Here is a 15,834-nt window from a genome sequence, read left to right as displayed (position 1 = left end):
TCATCTTGTTCAAATACATCAGTGGGTAATCATTTACTGCCTAATGATTCACCTCAACCTAATTTGACTCCTAATGCTCCAGCTTTTACTCCAGTACGTTCTACACATGTTAAGTTTTCAACATTGATTTATTAGTTTGTTTTACTTCTCATGTTAGTCTCAATGTTTTGACTAATATAGTTTAAAATTGAATTGCCATAGGCTACATCTTCCCAAATACCTAATCAACAACAAGTTGTACATCTACAGATATCTAACCAGCAACATATTGAGCTGCCAGCAGTTGATAATGGATTTGCACAAGAAAGGGCACAACAAAAGTGCAGAACAGCAAACTACACATGAGGAAACTACACAACAACAAAGTACTCAAGCTGAAACTGAAACATCACGATGTAAAGTTGGACGACACTCTAACCATTTTTGGTTTGTAGATGCTATAGGTATAATGTATAGACCTACATTATGTTATTTCATGATTTTGTTTTCCTTTACATTTATTATCATTGACTGTTATTTAACAAAATATCCTTTTTAGATGACCATGGGGTAACTAAGAAACTTAACGTGAAGGTTAAGGATGTTCGTAACTTGCCTAATGGATTGCATATTGTGGTGGATTTTGATGAAAGATTTCAGCCTGTTGGAGAGGCATCTGGTTTACTTGCGAACTAACATTGTGTTATTTGAAGTCTCGATTTTGTTTCAAGGTAAATGAAGAAATGGCAAAAAGAGATGTTATGTTTAAAATTGCTAATCAATGGAGGGAGCATAGAATTAAGCTTTGGAATGAACTTTATGACCCACTTTTAAGTAGAAATGACCTTATCAAGAATGTGCCAGAGGGTCTTAGCATGGATCAATGGGCTTCATTTGTTGACTATCGCCTAAAACCTTCTACAATGGTAAACATTTTATACATATCAGTATATTTACATGTAGCTTGTAATTAAATATTAGTAACTGCCTCTACTTTCACTTGTAGGAGCTTTGTAATAGAAATCGAGAGATTAGGAAAAAAACAAACTATTCCTCACACTGGTGGTGCCATGGCTTTGTCAAGAAGAAGGGATAATTTGGTAGTTTGACATTGACCTTTCTCGTTTCATTGTTTACATGAAGTATGATTTTATATTGATTTTTTTACTTATATTATCTTCATAAATTTCTTAGAGAATTCAGACGGGTAGAACTGTTGGTCGAGGGGAAATGTGGAAAATTCATAAGAGAAAAAATGGTAGCTATGTTAATGAAGAGGCTATGGAAATAGGGGTAAATTTCTACTTTCATTTCTCATTATATGAATCAAAAATATTTGTTGTGCTTTATACCTCCTACAATTGTTAATATTTATAAAATTGATATTGTTTTTAAATTATTTCCATAGTAACATGAAATTTGGCATAAATTTTATGTTTGTTGCTATTTTGGATATTTTGTAACTTAATTACCTGTAGAACAACTATATATGTGCATATAAAATAAATATGCAAGTTGGTTAACTATAAAGAGATAAATCATAATTTTTAGAGAGCTATTTATTAGTTTGCTTGGGAATTCTATTTTATGCAAGAGTTTTTACGAAGTGGTAGGTCCTACTTTCTAGAGAGCTATTTAATAGTTTGCATGGGAATTCTATTTTGTGCGAAATTTTTTACAAAGTGGAAGATCCTAATTTCTAGAGAGTTATTTATTAGTTTGTTTGAGAATTCAGTTTGGTGGAGTTTGTAAATTTAGCTTCCAAATTCTGAATTGTTTGTGAATTGATCTATTTATTATCTTATAGATTGTTTGCGAATTCAACTTCTAAATTTCTATAGAGCAATTTATGGGCTATTGATTGGTTATCATTCTTACTATGGAAACTAATTTACATTTGTATGCATTTTTCTCCATTTAGTTTACACAATTTGTGCATTGTATTTTATACATATTACTGCTTCAAAACTTGTGTTATATTTTATAAATATCTCACTTTCATGTAGGAGAAAATTGATGAAATTCTAAGTCAAAATCCAGAAAATATATCTGAAATTTCTCCAAATGATGCAATTGGTGTTATATTTGGTAAAGAACATCCTGGACGTGTTCGAGGATTAGGATTGGGCGCTTGTCCTACAATTGCTTTTAAGAATTCCACCACAAGACTAAGTGGTATCAATGTTGGTTCATCTAGTGCAAGCACATCAAACATGGAAGAAAATTTTGTGAATATGGCAACTGAACTTGCTACCGTTAAATCTCAAGTGCAAACACTTCTTTCATACATTGCATTGAAGGAAGGAGGCAACATTCCTGAAGACATGGTTGCCTTATTTTGCGCTTCTATGCATCACGTATATCATCATATAAATAGTTGCTTCTATTATATTATCTTCTTTTATTGTGTTTTACTGCTTGAAAATGATGGTTAATAAGTTAACTAATTTACAAGGCCTTTGTTATTAATTTAATAAATGTTTCTTATTTATTCTAGGCAGCAGATGTTGGAAGTGGAACTGGAACTGCATCACCTAGTATCATGAAAAGATCATCAGGAGGAAGTAATGTAGATTTAGAGAGTGGTCAAAATACCCCTAGTTAAGCATATGAATAGCTTCACTTATGGATTTTGGAGTTACTATATTTTGATTTCTTGTTATTTGAAGTCTTTGGAGTACTTAAACTACTTAGATTTTGTAAGAGGATACTATGTTTGAAGTAATTCTACTATTTTGATTTCTTGCCATTTTAAATTTTAAAGTAGAACATATATTTTAATTACAAATTAAAGTAACATTTACTTTTACAAAAAAAAAATTAATTATTAATTGAATTTGTTTAAACATTTTAATTGAGAAACTATGAATTAAAATATATCATTATTTAAAAATGATGACTTTGAAGGCTATATTTAAATATGATTCTAGTTGATTTTAGCTTACAATGCAATATATATAGAGAGAGAAAATTGTTCGTTCATACAATTGTGGCAGTTAAAACTGCAACATATTAAATATAAAAATCAACTATTTTAGAAAATTGTGACGTTTAAAGATGCCATTATTTACAAAAAATAATGGCGGTTATAAATGCCATTATTTACATAATAACATTATTTTAAATAAAAATTATGGCACTTTTAACTGTCATATTTTATCAAGATACACCGCCATTTTTTAATATGTATAAAATGGCGGCTAATTTGACGGTTGACTGATACTTGCCGTTTTATACATTGTGGCGGAAAGAATTGTGGCGACTTGGACAACTGCCATTTATGTGAATAATGGGGGTTCAAACCGCCATTATAAACAATAAAAAAAACGCCATTATTTACTCATTTTTTTGTAGTGGAAAAACACTTACGTGCATGAAAAAGATGAAGGTGCTAGGGAAATAAAACAACCTTTTTACATCAAGCCAAAAGGGGTCCGATGTAAAATTGAAATCTACGTCGGACTATACTTCATATCCGACATAGATTTTAGTTTTTACGTCAAACCCCCTTTGGTCCAACGTAAAAAAGTTTAGATTAATTTAAAAAATGCCATCGTGTATTTTTTACGTTGGATATTTTTATAACTGATAAGAAAAAGATGATGTAAACGAGTGATTTTCCACTAGTGTGACCTAGATTCTACTATTGACACCATAGATTCTTGAACCCTTTGATTTGTCTAAGATTTAACTTAAATTAAGAGAAAGTTAACTTTAGTCTTTAACTCACATTACTAGGTAACTTACAAACTTTTTGTTGTTATTTTGTAGTTGTGAAAAAGGTTGGAAAACATTGAGGAAAACAAGTGATAATTGGTGAAGATTCAAGAGAGAAGAAACTTTTGGCTAAGTCTCAACACTCAATCTTAGTCTCGTGCTTAGCCTTAGCCTGATAGAGAATCATTTGAGAAATTTCAAGTCCCACGTTGAGCCTAGGTACTCACTCAACGTTAGCCTTTTAGAGGAGAATTTGAGTTCCTCACTTAGCGCCACAATCCTAGGGACTTTGTGTTGGTTGATCCTTATCTCACGATAAGCGTGAAAACTCACGCTTAGTGTTGGAAGTGCTGACATGTCATTATTGAGATGAGACAAAAGGTTTTATGACCTATATGGAGAAAAGACATACACTAGAAGGAGAGCTTGAATTGTGTGTATAAAAAACTCGTACTTTTGTGCAATGAAGAGGAAATTTTACAAAAGAAGCACTGAAGAAAAGTCAAATGGAGCACCAAATATTTTTATACCGATTTGTCTCAACCACTGAGACTACATCTAGTTCTCAATCCAACTAGATTGAGTTCTAGTAACTTTTACAAAGTTATAAGTATTCTTTTACCAAGCTTCTTCTAACTCAAACCTAAGTAGTCTTTGACTTACCTCTTTAAGTAATTATCCAAGCATTCTTTCTACAAGTCTCTCCAGGCTCAACACCAAGTAGTACTAGACTTTCTATTTTAAGTGGAAAAACCTGAGAAATCAAATTAAGTTGTTAAATAGTTTCTCTGATAGGCCTGAAGTTATTTATACCTGACTTGACTACGATTGGTCTAATCTTGTGGTTTGATAGGATCTAACCACTTAAACTACTAACTTTTGTTGTAGGAGACCTCCTTAATTAATATGTCTGGTAATGCATTAATTAATTATTGATGTGGATGTTGAAAATGTGATACTAAATAATAAATTTGTTGACTTTTACATTAAATATTTTAAAAGTCATATAAATTATGATTCATAATTAGTTTGATTGTTGAATTTTATGTAAGATATACCAATAAAAATATTAGCAATACATGGATAAAACCTTGAATAAGTTATTAACTAAAGTTACTTCACTATAAGCTAACTAAGAAGAAAAGAATTCATCAAAATAATAAATAAAAAATTCTTGTCAAAGCTTATGATATATATTACTATAATAAAGGAGATTGAGATTTTTCGTGTACACATTTTTAGTCTAATTCTTTCTTTTTAATTACTCTTTTATAACTCCCATTTTTTTTATTTTTATAAATGTCAATTCATAATAATTCATATTTTTTGTTAACCATTTAATATTAAATAATTTTTATTATTTGTTATTTTAAAAAGTTTTACCGAGACATATAGTACTTTTTATATGCTAAACAATGAACAAAGAAAAAAATAATAATAGAAAAATAAAAACATAAGTATAAATCATTAAAAAGAAGCCTTGAACCTCCAACATTGTAATTATCGATATCACGCTCTAACCAACTGAGTTATTCCATCCAACTCCCATTAAAAAAGTTGTTTTATCTTATATAGTCATGTAATAAACAAACGTAGAGCTGCACTTGACTCTCATAATACTTAACCTGCACATGCTACTCAGTAATCCAGGAAATAATGAACAAGAATACGAGAATGATCTTTTTTTTAAAAAAAAAATAACCGATGTAAGTTTAACACGAGAATAAAAAGCAGGACATCCTTCAACACTCTAATGTACATATACAGTAAAGTTAGCTTCAAAAGGCCCAAGTTTTTCACTAGACCAAACTAAACAACAAGGTGATATAAGATCAAATAAGATATAGCCAATGTTGCACATCATTTCCAAATTCCTATGTGGGTTTTATAACCGAATAATGAATACAAAGCTAAAAAAAGAGAAGAATACATGTTTCCATTTCAGAGTTCAGACAGTGTCATCATGAAATGATGGCTTCATATTCGAATTCGCAGAATTCAGATAAGTCTTCCTTGTCAAACTTGAGCATATCAAAATCCCAAGAATTGTGTGATGATATGTCTCCCATGTCAAAGTTGTATGCAACATCATCATCATCAGGCAATGATTTGTCTAAGCTCTCATGCATATTAGAAGTATCCAACCTGCTACTTACGAGATCCTTCTCACATGTCTGGTCCAAATCAACATTGATTGGAGAAATGCATTGACTTCTCCCTAAACAAGTCAATTGTTCTGCAGTCTTCCCATTGCATGTCGTAATCGGAGAAATCTCGAGAGGGGATACACATGTATCATTGTGAGAGGGATTTGTTTTGCAAGGTGTATTTAAAACTGGAGAATTGGTTGGAGTAGGAAATGGAAGAGGATTGAATAAGCTTTTAACAACACTAGATCTTTGAACTTGTGATCCACCAAGTGCACAGTTCTCAGCCGATGATTGAGTTGCAGAACAAGGCGTAATAACTACTTGGTTATTGACTGCATTAGATCCTTGAGCCTGTGATCCACCAAGTGCACAATTCCAAGCGGATGATTGAGTTGCAGAACAAGGTGTAGAAATTACTTGGTCATTGACTGTATTATTTGACGATGGCAGTATGTTTAGACCTGAGAATAGATAGAGTAAAAATGTAATTAATGACATTATGAAAGCTTAGCATATACTTGATAGATTTATCAGTTAGGGGACAAAAATACCTTGAACATTATTTTTTCTACCAGGTGGTCTACCACGACGCTTCTTTGAAACTGTAGGAACATCCATTGCTTGACTATCTCTTCTCTTTCTGTCAGATGCACTAATCATGGGTGCAGAGAAGTTTCCTGCTTCCACATTGGTATTCATACGCATAGGCAGTGACTGTATATGAGACATGTTTTGCGGAGGTAGAGGAGTAGTAATAACAGGAGCAACACCTAAGAAAGCAAAGCAATGTCAACACATCATTAAGACAACCTAAAAACTTGAACACCATTCAATTTAATTGAAACTTATTTCCAAATTGTGACTTAAATACATTAGGATTAACTCAACCATTAATTGATAAACTTAGCTTACACATCCAAAAATACAACAGTAAACAGTGACTAAGGAAACACAATTTAACGATTACACTCCTAACTTTATCAATCAGAATTCCCAAATATAGGACTTCTCTTGGGAAAATTCAAACATTCAAGTGAGTCATTCAATTCTATTAGCAAAACAGAATATTAGGCAAAGACTGATTTATTGAAACTACCCAAAAATCAACACTAGAAACATAGATTATATCTAACTATACAGATTTCAAACATGAAGCATCCAACTCTTTTCGCATAGTATTGAAAATTCCAAATCAACTAATCAAAATAATTTAAGGTGAACAAGCCTTACCTTACAAAACTTGTAAGGGGAGATTGCTCTCTACTTTTTTAAATTAGCAATACTTATAAGGTGAGGATTAATCATTTACGAATAACACATAACAAAAACCCCACTAATCATTTACGAATAACACATAACAAAAACCCCACATCGTACCTAATCTTTGTCCTTAAAATAGGCAAAATATTTATTTCATCAAACTTGTAAATGTTTTAAATTGCGGTTTGAAACTACAACTACATGGCAGGAACCCTTTCATGCAATTATCACCGTCTTAAATGATGACAATGCATTCACAATCTAATACCACAACTCAAACTCAATTTGAATTAATCGCGCCACAACTTGAAAAGCTTTAAATAGCTGTTGCAGTTTTAATAATCAAAATCAACAAATAAGGCTGCCTACCACATTGAGAAAAAAAAATTTCAAGCATAAGAGGAAAAACATGTACACGAAGGAGAAACTCTGGATTGAGGAAGCATTGCAGGATTTGCGTTCATCTCTGCAACATTGGGTGGGGGTGGCCTCCGAAAAGTATTGAATGTGTTGACAGCATTTTGCATGTCTCGCAACAGCATCTGAATCCTGATTTTCTCTTGATTCAGCGAAACCCTTTCTTGATGCAGCGACGCCTTCTCTCCCTTCAAGCATATATACTCATCCAGCATATTTTCCAAACTCTGATATCATATTAAGCAATTGCCCAATTTTTAAGTCATCCTTTTAACTCTTTTTGCTTTCAAGAGCAGATGAGTGATTAACAAAGTCTATGTGATAATTTATTTGATCACTGACTCATGATAATTTATTTGATCACTAGAAACATAGATTATATCTAACTATACAGATTTCAAACATGAAGCATCTAACTCTTTTCGCTTAGTATTGAAAATTCCAAATCAACTAATCAAAATAATTTAAAGTGAACAAGCCTCACCTTACAAAACTTGTAAGGTGTTTTGTAAGGGGAGATTGCTCTCTACTTTTTTAAATTAGCAATACTTATAAGGTGAAGATTGTTCACCTCACCACTAATCATTTACGACTAACACATAACAAAAACCCCACATCGTACCTAATCTTTGTTCTTAAAATAGGCAAGATATTTATTTCATCAAACTTGTAAATGTTTTAAATTCCGGTTTGAAACTACAACTACATGGCAAGAACCCTTTCATGCAATTATCACCGACTTAAATGATGACAATTCATGCAAAAACTAATACTACAACACAATTTGAATTAATCGTACCACAACTTGAAAAGTTTTAAATAGCTATTGCAGTTTTAATAATCAAAATCAGCAAATAAGACTGCCTACCACATTGAAACGAAAAATTAAAAGAGAAAAGGCAGCAACGACCAATTTTTCAAGCATAAGAGGAAAAGCATGTACCCGAAGGAGAAACTCTGGATTGAGGAAGCATTGCAGGATTTGCATTCATGTCTGCAACATTGGGTGGGGGTGGCCTCCGAAAAGTATTGAATGTGTTGACAGCATTTTGCATGTCTCCCAACAGCATCTGAATCCTGATTTTCTCTTGATTCAGCGAAACCCTTTCTTGATGCAGCGACGCCTTCTCTCCCTTCAAGCATATATACTCATCCAGCATATTTTCCAAACTCAGCAAACTCTTTGACACCTAAAAAATAGTAAAATTAGAATTAAAATTTGAATATTGCTGATAGCTCTTTTTTGTTGATTGATAAGAATTAGAATGACAAAATCATTGGAGCAATTCTAATAAGAAAAAATGAAAAAGAAGGTAGCATACCTCTTGGTTGGCAATAAGAGAGGAAGCCTCGTTAAGAAAGGTGGAACGCGTGAGGGAAAAGTTGTTATCGAGGAGAAAACGATCAACGATGATAGAGACTAGATTGAGGCTCATCTTTCTCTTTTGCAATGACTCGGGCTGCTTTCCGCCATTCAGTAGTGTCTTCATCGTGTACAATAGCAAACAATAGAGACAGTGTGGTGACTTTGCCTTCTTCACCTTCTTATGTTTACAGGGATTCGAATGCGGGAAATTTATTTCTTTTCGAGCTATCAATAATTAGTATTTACCGCCACAAATATTAATTGAATTTTTTTTAAAATCAAAATCAAAATAAAATCTATTAATTCGCACTATCAATGTAGTATATTTATTTAATTATTCTTTTATCCGTAAAAAATAATATTTTTTTTAGAAATAATAAATGTTTTATTATTTTTTTAAATAAAGGGTTTTGTTTTTAATTTTAAATTTTTAAATTTGAATTTCGTTTCAGCTAAACATTTTCATCCAGTTATATTTTTTTTTTTTTAAAATACAGGTGTTTAATTAAGTATTTTTATTTTCATAAATTAATTTTGGTAATCATAATTATTATAAGTATAGTCAATAATATTCTTCAAATAATGAATGAATTCAGAAAAATAATAAAATTTTAAATTAACTTAATTATAAAATTGTGATGAATGATTTTTTAGTTGTTCAAAGACTTGAAAAATCACTCTATTAACTTTATTTTTTATTTTTCAAAGAAAACTTTTCAATGGTAAGTTAATTGATCTTCCTTTGTATCATGTAATCTTCCCTTTTTCTACACCTTCTTTTTTCTTCTCTTCTGGGATCGTGTGACACCTTCTATCCCAACATAGATATACAATAATTATAAAAACATATTCTTGGATTAAATAAAATCTTTTGATTTAAAACAATGGTTCCATTAACATAAGAGTAGAGAATTCACATTCGTAAACTTAAAGCATGTACAAATGCAGAATTTATAGAAAAATGAAACATGAGTTTTTTTCTAAAACAAAATAACAATAATGAAATCCTAAACTAAGTTTAGTTATGCCCCAATGTCACGTATCCTATTAGAGCATGCCCAACTGAAGCCTAAGCCTCATCACCAATATCCTCATGCTGATGATCACCTGCAACACAATTTAAACACATACAAAGAACAAGGGATTGAGAAATATCTCACTCAGTTTCAGGTGTACAAATAACAGTTAGCCAACACACACACAAATCATAACAAGCACATCCATAGCTACACATTAATCAGGTGCAAAATTCAAATTATACATACAACGATAACACATGCACGGTCATTCATCATGCAATGATGTCATGGACTCGACTCATAAATGCATGCATCTAGCAACAGTCACGTGTCTCATAATCACATATCACGTGGTATGCTACCAAAGCAACATACCTAAAGTAGTCTAGGAATACATGTCGGCTCAATCGTGCACTCTCAACTAGAAGGATGTACTACTAGGGTCTTATCGGGGATAGCAAAGCCGTGCAAGATACGTCCCATGCACACAAACGAGCAGAACTGGGCCTTCCAAACCACACTATCCCCTAGGACTCCTCCAAGATGTTTCACAGTTGGAGGGTTTTCCCTAACGATGTACTCCATATCATACTTCGTCATATAAATGCATATAAATCATGATGCATGTCACACATTCACAAACTCATGAACTCATCACTTTACTTGTCACGAAATTTCATGTCTTATCTCATTTCATCACATTTCACATTCTCATAGTCGTAGTGTTCACAATAGCAAAGATTGATCCATGGTTGCCTAGAGCAACACCGACAACTCCCTGAGCATATAGGCCTTATGGCCAACTAGAATTGGTAATAACTATCTAGACAGCTACTTATTCTATGAATAAGATTCATATAAAATTGACACTAAAAGACATTTTATGTCTGTTATTTTGGACTTTTAACATTAGAAAAAGTCCGACATCAATGCAGGAGACGTAAATTTACGTTGGGTGTTTTTATAATCGATGAGAAATGGTTGACAAACCAAAAAAAAAAAAAACCTTGTCAATCCATGAACACGTCCAAAAAATACCCAAATGCTTCAATCTAATCGGAGAGATAGGTCCAAAATAAAGAATGGGTCTTGCTGTCGTGCATCGTGAATGGAAAAACGTCCAAAGGTCTCGCACAGTTGTCGCCGAAAATCGCTGGAGAGGAAAGCAGTGTCAAGACACTCGTGTGCAGGAATAAAACAACATTTTTACACAGAAAGATCAATACACACATGAAAACACTAACTTCAATCCATGAAAACGCCTAAATGATTCAACCCAATTGGAGAGATAGGTTCAAAATCAAAAATGGGTTTCGCTACTGTTATCGTCGCTGCTCACATTGTTGTCACCGCTCACCGTGAGCGAAAAACACCCAAAGACCCGACAAAAATCGCACCACCATTGCCAGAAATCGCTAGAGAAAAACCCTAGAGGAAAACAATGGAAAAACACTTACGTGCACGAAAAAGATGAAGGTGCTAGGGAAATAAAACAACTTTTTTACGTCAAGCCAAAAGGGGTCCGATGTAAAAAAATTTAGATTAATTTAAAAAATGTCACTGTGTATTTTTTACGTTGGGTATTTTTATAACTGATGAGCAAACGCTGACGTAAACAAATGATTTTCCACTAGTGGGACCCAGATTCTATTATTGACACCATAGATTCTTGAACCCATTTAACAATTATAACCTAGTATCTCAAGCAATGGAGTGTAAGCTTCAATTCTTTATGCTTCTAATGAACTTAACCATGTGTTCTATTTCTTTGACTTTAGGAAAATATTGAGCATGTCACTTTCTAGACTCTTGGCGTGGGAATACAACCAATTGACTATCATTAATTCAAAAGAAAATATGTGAATTGTTGAATTTGCTTTTGTTGTTATAATATTTGCTTTGACCCCGAGCCGTGTTGAAATTGACATGATGATCACATCCTACTTCTGTTTATAGCTCTTATTGGGCATGTCACCTAGGTATGCTGACACAATTGAAACTGATTCCTTGCCTTTAATTATTACTTGTTATAAATAATTTATTACTGCACATTAAAAGATTTACCGTTTTCTTGAATATTTGTTGCAAGAAACAAAAAAGTTAATGGTCTCTGGCTTGGGAGACTGTAGTGTGTATACTGTTTAGGCAGTGAATTCAATTACAGTACACTGTTTTCTCTCATCTTGATATCAATGCTCAAAACAAAAATAAATTGGAAGAAAGGGAATCATCAATTCACAAAGCTTTTTATTCTTTTAAGATCAAAGTGGAGGGAATGATTTCATCAGTAGAAACAAAATTCAAACTTTCACAAGAGGAACTTGATTACCTTTACATTTCAGGCTTCATTTTGGCAAGTTAGTTTGGATCTAGACAAGAGACAAGGAGTTTTGAAGTATTTATCGAGAATGTCAAAACTATTGATAGTTAAGATTTTTTCACTATCATAATTAAATATTTTCGAGTTTTTACAATTTTTTGTTTTACTTATAAGTTTGATTAAAGATTGTTTATGTCAAAAAAGCAAAATGTAGCTGTAGGTAAAAAATCTTTACTTATTAGCTTAGTCATAATTTTTTATTTATTTTACTCAATTAGGAGTTAATTAGTTTTAGTATTTAAACACTTATTGTAACACTTTTAACGTTCACAAAATTAAGTTCATAAATCAATTATATCATATTATTTTTTTTCCTTTTTGTATATGTGAAGTTGCAGATTTTTCATTTCAACTTGTTATATTTTAGCTTAGTCACACAATTCTATTTTCATGTTCTGCATTCAAAAAAATCAAAGAAGAAATGAATTTTTCATATTTTACTTAGTTAGGGGTACAGTACCAAATTTTTTCATTACCCTTAGCATTTATTAGTGTGGCATAAGTTATATAAGCTATCTTTATCATTCTCTTCAATTTTACAATGACCTTGTTCATGGAAACAAGTTATAAAGTTGAGTATAGCTCTTAATTAGTTTCAAATCTTATACAAAATATAATATTTTTCTCTTTCTCTTCTCACAAAACAACAAAAGAGATCTCATCCTAATAATGATGGCTAACTGATAAGTGCTATAATTTCTTATATCTTGCGATACATTTTAAAGCACTTATCTAATTTTTCTTGACTTGAGACCTTGATTTGTCTAAGATTTAACTTAAATTTAGAGAAAGTTAACTTTAGTCTTTAACTCACATTACTTGGTAACTTACAAACTTTTTGTTGTTATTTTGTAGTTGAGAAAAAGGTTGGATAACATTGAGAAAAACAAGTGATAATTGGTGAAGATTCAAGAGAGAAGAAACTTTTGGCTAAGTCTCAACACTCAATCTTAGTCTAGTGCTTAGCCTCAGCCTGATAAAGAATCATTTGAGAAATTTCAAGTCCCACGCTGAGCCTAGGTACTCACTCAACGTTAGCCTTCTAGAGGAGAATTTGAGGCTTGGAAAACATTTGACCTACTTCATCCAGAATTTTCTATTGATCCTCGGAAGGTACGACTTGGCTTAACTAGTGATGGTTTCAACCCTTTTGGAGCCATGAGTACAAGCCATAGTATTTGGCCAGTAGTCCTTATCCCATATAATCGCCCTCCTTGGGAGTGTATGAAGCAAACCTCGTTAATCCTCTCTATGATCATTCCTGGAAAACAAATGCCTGGAAATGACATAGATGTATACTTACAACCACTCATCAAAGAGTTGAAAAAGTTATGGTTTGATGGAGTGCAAACATTTGATTCTTCAAAAAATGAAATGTTTAGAATGCGAGCAACTTTGATGTGGACAATTAGTGATTTTCCAGGGCTTGGTACCTTATCTGGGTGGAACACGCACACTAGTCTTGCTTGCCCAACATGTAACTTTGACACAGACTCTTGTTGGCTATATAATGGAAAAAATCAGTTTTATGGCACACCGTTGTTTTTTAGAAATAGGGCATAAATTCAGATTGAGTCGATCGCATTTTAATGGGAGAATTGAGCAAAGGGATCCACCGATAACTTTGTCAGGGTCAGACATATTTAAACAAGTTGAAGAAATTAATGTTACATTTGGGAAACCATTAGAGTCTAATGAAATAGGTAAAAGAACTCGAGGAAAGAAAGTTGTTGAATCTATTGGACCAGAACTATGGAGGAAGAAAAGCATTTTTTTTAATCCTCCTTATTGGGAAACCAACTTGTTGCGCCATTGTCTAGATGTAATGCACATTGAAAAAAATGTATGTGATAATGTGGTGTACACTTTGCTTAATGACTCTAAGAAATCAAAAGATAATCTTAAAGCACGGAAGGATCTTAAAGAAATGGGTATAAGGAAAGACCTTTGGCCAGATTCTAATGGAAGATTTCCTCCATCTTTGTTCTCACTGTCAAAAGCAAAGAAAAAAAAACATTTTGAAAACTTTGAAAAATGTTAGAGTTCTAGATGGGTACTCAAGTAACATTACAAGGTGTATTGACTTAAAAAATGGAAAGATATTTGGCCTAAAAAGTCATGATTGTCATATTCTAATGGAGCAATTACTACCTCTTGCCGTACGTAATGTTTTACCAGACAATGTGGCTGCAGTGCTAATAGAGTTATGTTCCTTTTTTTAACAATTGTGTGCCAAAAGTTTAAGCTTTTTGGATCTTGATCAACTTCAGTCTCGCATTGTTCAAACCCTTTGTCACATGGAAATGTTATTCCCCCCTTCCTTCTTTACAATCATGGTTCATCTAACTTGTCACCTAGCTGGTGAAGCAGAACTTGGAGGCCCAGTACATTATCGTTGGATGTATCCTATTGAGCGGTAAATGTCTTATTTCATAGTTTTCTATCCTAGGGAAAAGTGTTATTGATCAAATTTACTAATTGTGAAACCATATGCTAGGCATTTGGGTCACTTTAAATCCTATGTAAGAAATAAGGCACAACCAGAAGGTTCTATTGCTGAAGGCTACCTAGCTAAAGAGGTTCTTACCTTTTGCTCTCAATATATGGAAGGGGTTGAGACACGAATCAATAGGCCTGGACGCGTTGATGATTTTCCTAATAATAGATATTCTTCAAATTTGTCTACCTTGTTTCCACCAATTGGTAAAGTAGCAAGTGCTTTTTCAACATTTGAGTTGTCAACCATGGAGAAATTTCAAGCCCATCGATATGTGTTATTAAATTGTCCTCAAGTTAAGCCTTACATTGAGTGAGTATTTACATAAACTATAAATGATATTACACTTCAGCAAACTATATATGGAATTAAAAATATTATATTATTGTTGAATATTTTATAGTGAATTTAAAGACCACTTGAAAAGAAGATCTAGAGGGAGAAGGATTACAACCATAGTTTTAAAAACCGGACCGGGCATCGAACCGGTTAAGGTATTGGGTCAGTGGGTTAAAGGTTGAACCGGTGGGTCACTGGTTGAACCGCATGACTCGATTTTTATTTATTTTTATTAAAAAATATTCATATTAAATATATTTATACTTATAAATTTTAATAAATTCATATCTTATTTTAAATTTAAATTTTTCTATCTTATTTAAAAATTTTTTTTTATTTTGTAAAAAAATACATAAAAAAATTACATGTTAAACAATATATTAATACAAATTAAAAATATAAATAATATGTACATATATAATATGCTTGCAATTAATATCACAAAATAATATATGTAATATTTACATAGATATTGAATTATTAAATATATAATTTAATATTAATAATATACTATAAAAGTTATTTAAGTTGTATATATTGCAAACAAATATATTAGAACAAGTAGTCATTGTTATATTTAATAAGACTCCTTGCTTTTTCATTAAGAGATTCAATTTTCATTATTATTTTTGTGATTTATGGTCCCTTAAAAAAATTTATAAAAAAAAAAAAGTGGTTGAACCGGTTTGACCCACCGGTTCACCGGTTGA

At 32.1% G+C, this 15,834-nt stretch overlaps 2 protein-coding genes across 3 annotated transcripts; one reads left to right on the top strand and one right to left on the bottom strand.

Moving 5' to 3' along the window:
- Positions 1 to 341: 341 nt before the first annotated feature.
- On the top strand, positions 342 to 2,584 carry LOC145956059 (uncharacterized). Its single transcript, XM_083071617.1, has 6 exons — positions 342 to 426; positions 539 to 651; positions 711 to 905; positions 1,174 to 1,272; positions 1,986 to 2,336; positions 2,477 to 2,584. Exons 1-6 carry the CDS (start codon positions 342 to 344, stop codon positions 2,582 to 2,584), a joined length of 951 nt encoding a protein of 316 aa, XP_082927743.1.
- Positions 2,585 to 4,863: 2,279 nt separating this feature from the next.
- Positions 4,864 to 9,573, bottom strand: LOC145955545 (uncharacterized). 2 transcript variants are annotated; one of them, XM_083070425.1, is made up of 4 exons: positions 8,846 to 9,573; positions 7,522 to 8,713; positions 6,398 to 6,616; positions 4,864 to 6,307 (listed from the first exon to the last, which is right to left on the bottom strand). In XM_083070425.1, exons 2-4 carry the CDS (start codon positions 7,736 to 7,738, stop codon positions 5,658 to 5,660), a joined length of 1,086 nt encoding a protein of 361 aa, XP_082926551.1. In that variant the 5' UTR covers positions 7,739 to 8,713; positions 8,846 to 9,573; the 3' UTR covers positions 4,864 to 5,657. The 2 variants fall into 2 exon arrangements, with proteins under 2 accessions (XP_082926551.1, XP_082926552.1); XM_083070426.1 differs by lacking the exon at positions 8,846 to 9,573 and having other exon boundaries at positions 7,522 to 8,825.
- Between the last annotated feature and the right edge of the window lie 6,261 nt (positions 9,574 to 15,834).

Source organism: Cajanus cajan, chromosome 3, assembly GCF_000230855.2.
Source record: "Cajanus cajan strain Asha chromosome 3, NIPB_CcT2T_4, whole genome shotgun sequence".
Taxonomy (NCBI): domain Eukaryota; kingdom Viridiplantae; phylum Streptophyta; class Magnoliopsida; order Fabales; family Fabaceae; genus Cajanus; species Cajanus cajan.
The sequence above is the reverse complement of the archived record's forward strand: the minus strand, read 5'-3'. Positions and strand labels throughout refer to the sequence as shown.

What these genes read in the sequence shown, in the direction of transcription:
- LOC145956059 (XM_083071617.1), top strand. Translation starts at nt 342, where the DNA reads ATGAGGAAACTACACAACAACAAAGTACTCAAGCTGAAACTGAAACAT. An exon ending in GCCTAAAACCTTCTACAATG is followed by an intron (nt 906 to 1,173) that starts GTAAACATTTTA and finishes TAAATTTCTTAG; the next exon opens with AGAATTCAGACGGGTAGAAC. An exon ending in TTTGCGCTTCTATGCATCAC is followed by an intron (nt 2,337 to 2,476) that starts GTATATCATCAT and finishes TATTTATTCTAG; the next exon opens with GCAGCAGATGTTGGAAGTGG.
- LOC145955545 (XM_083070425.1), bottom strand. Translation starts at nt 7,738, where the DNA reads ATGCTGGATGAGTATATATGCTTGAAGGGAGAGAAGGCGTCGCTGCAT. An exon ending in ATCCAGAGTTTCTCCTTCGT is followed by an intron (nt 6,617 to 7,521) that starts GTACATGTTTTT and finishes TTGCTTTCTTAG; the next exon opens with GTGTTGCTCCTGTTATTACT. An exon ending in TAGAAAAAATAATGTTCAAG is followed by an intron (nt 6,308 to 6,397) that starts GTATTTTTGTCC and finishes ATCTATTCTCAG; the next exon opens with GTCTAAACATACTGCCATCG.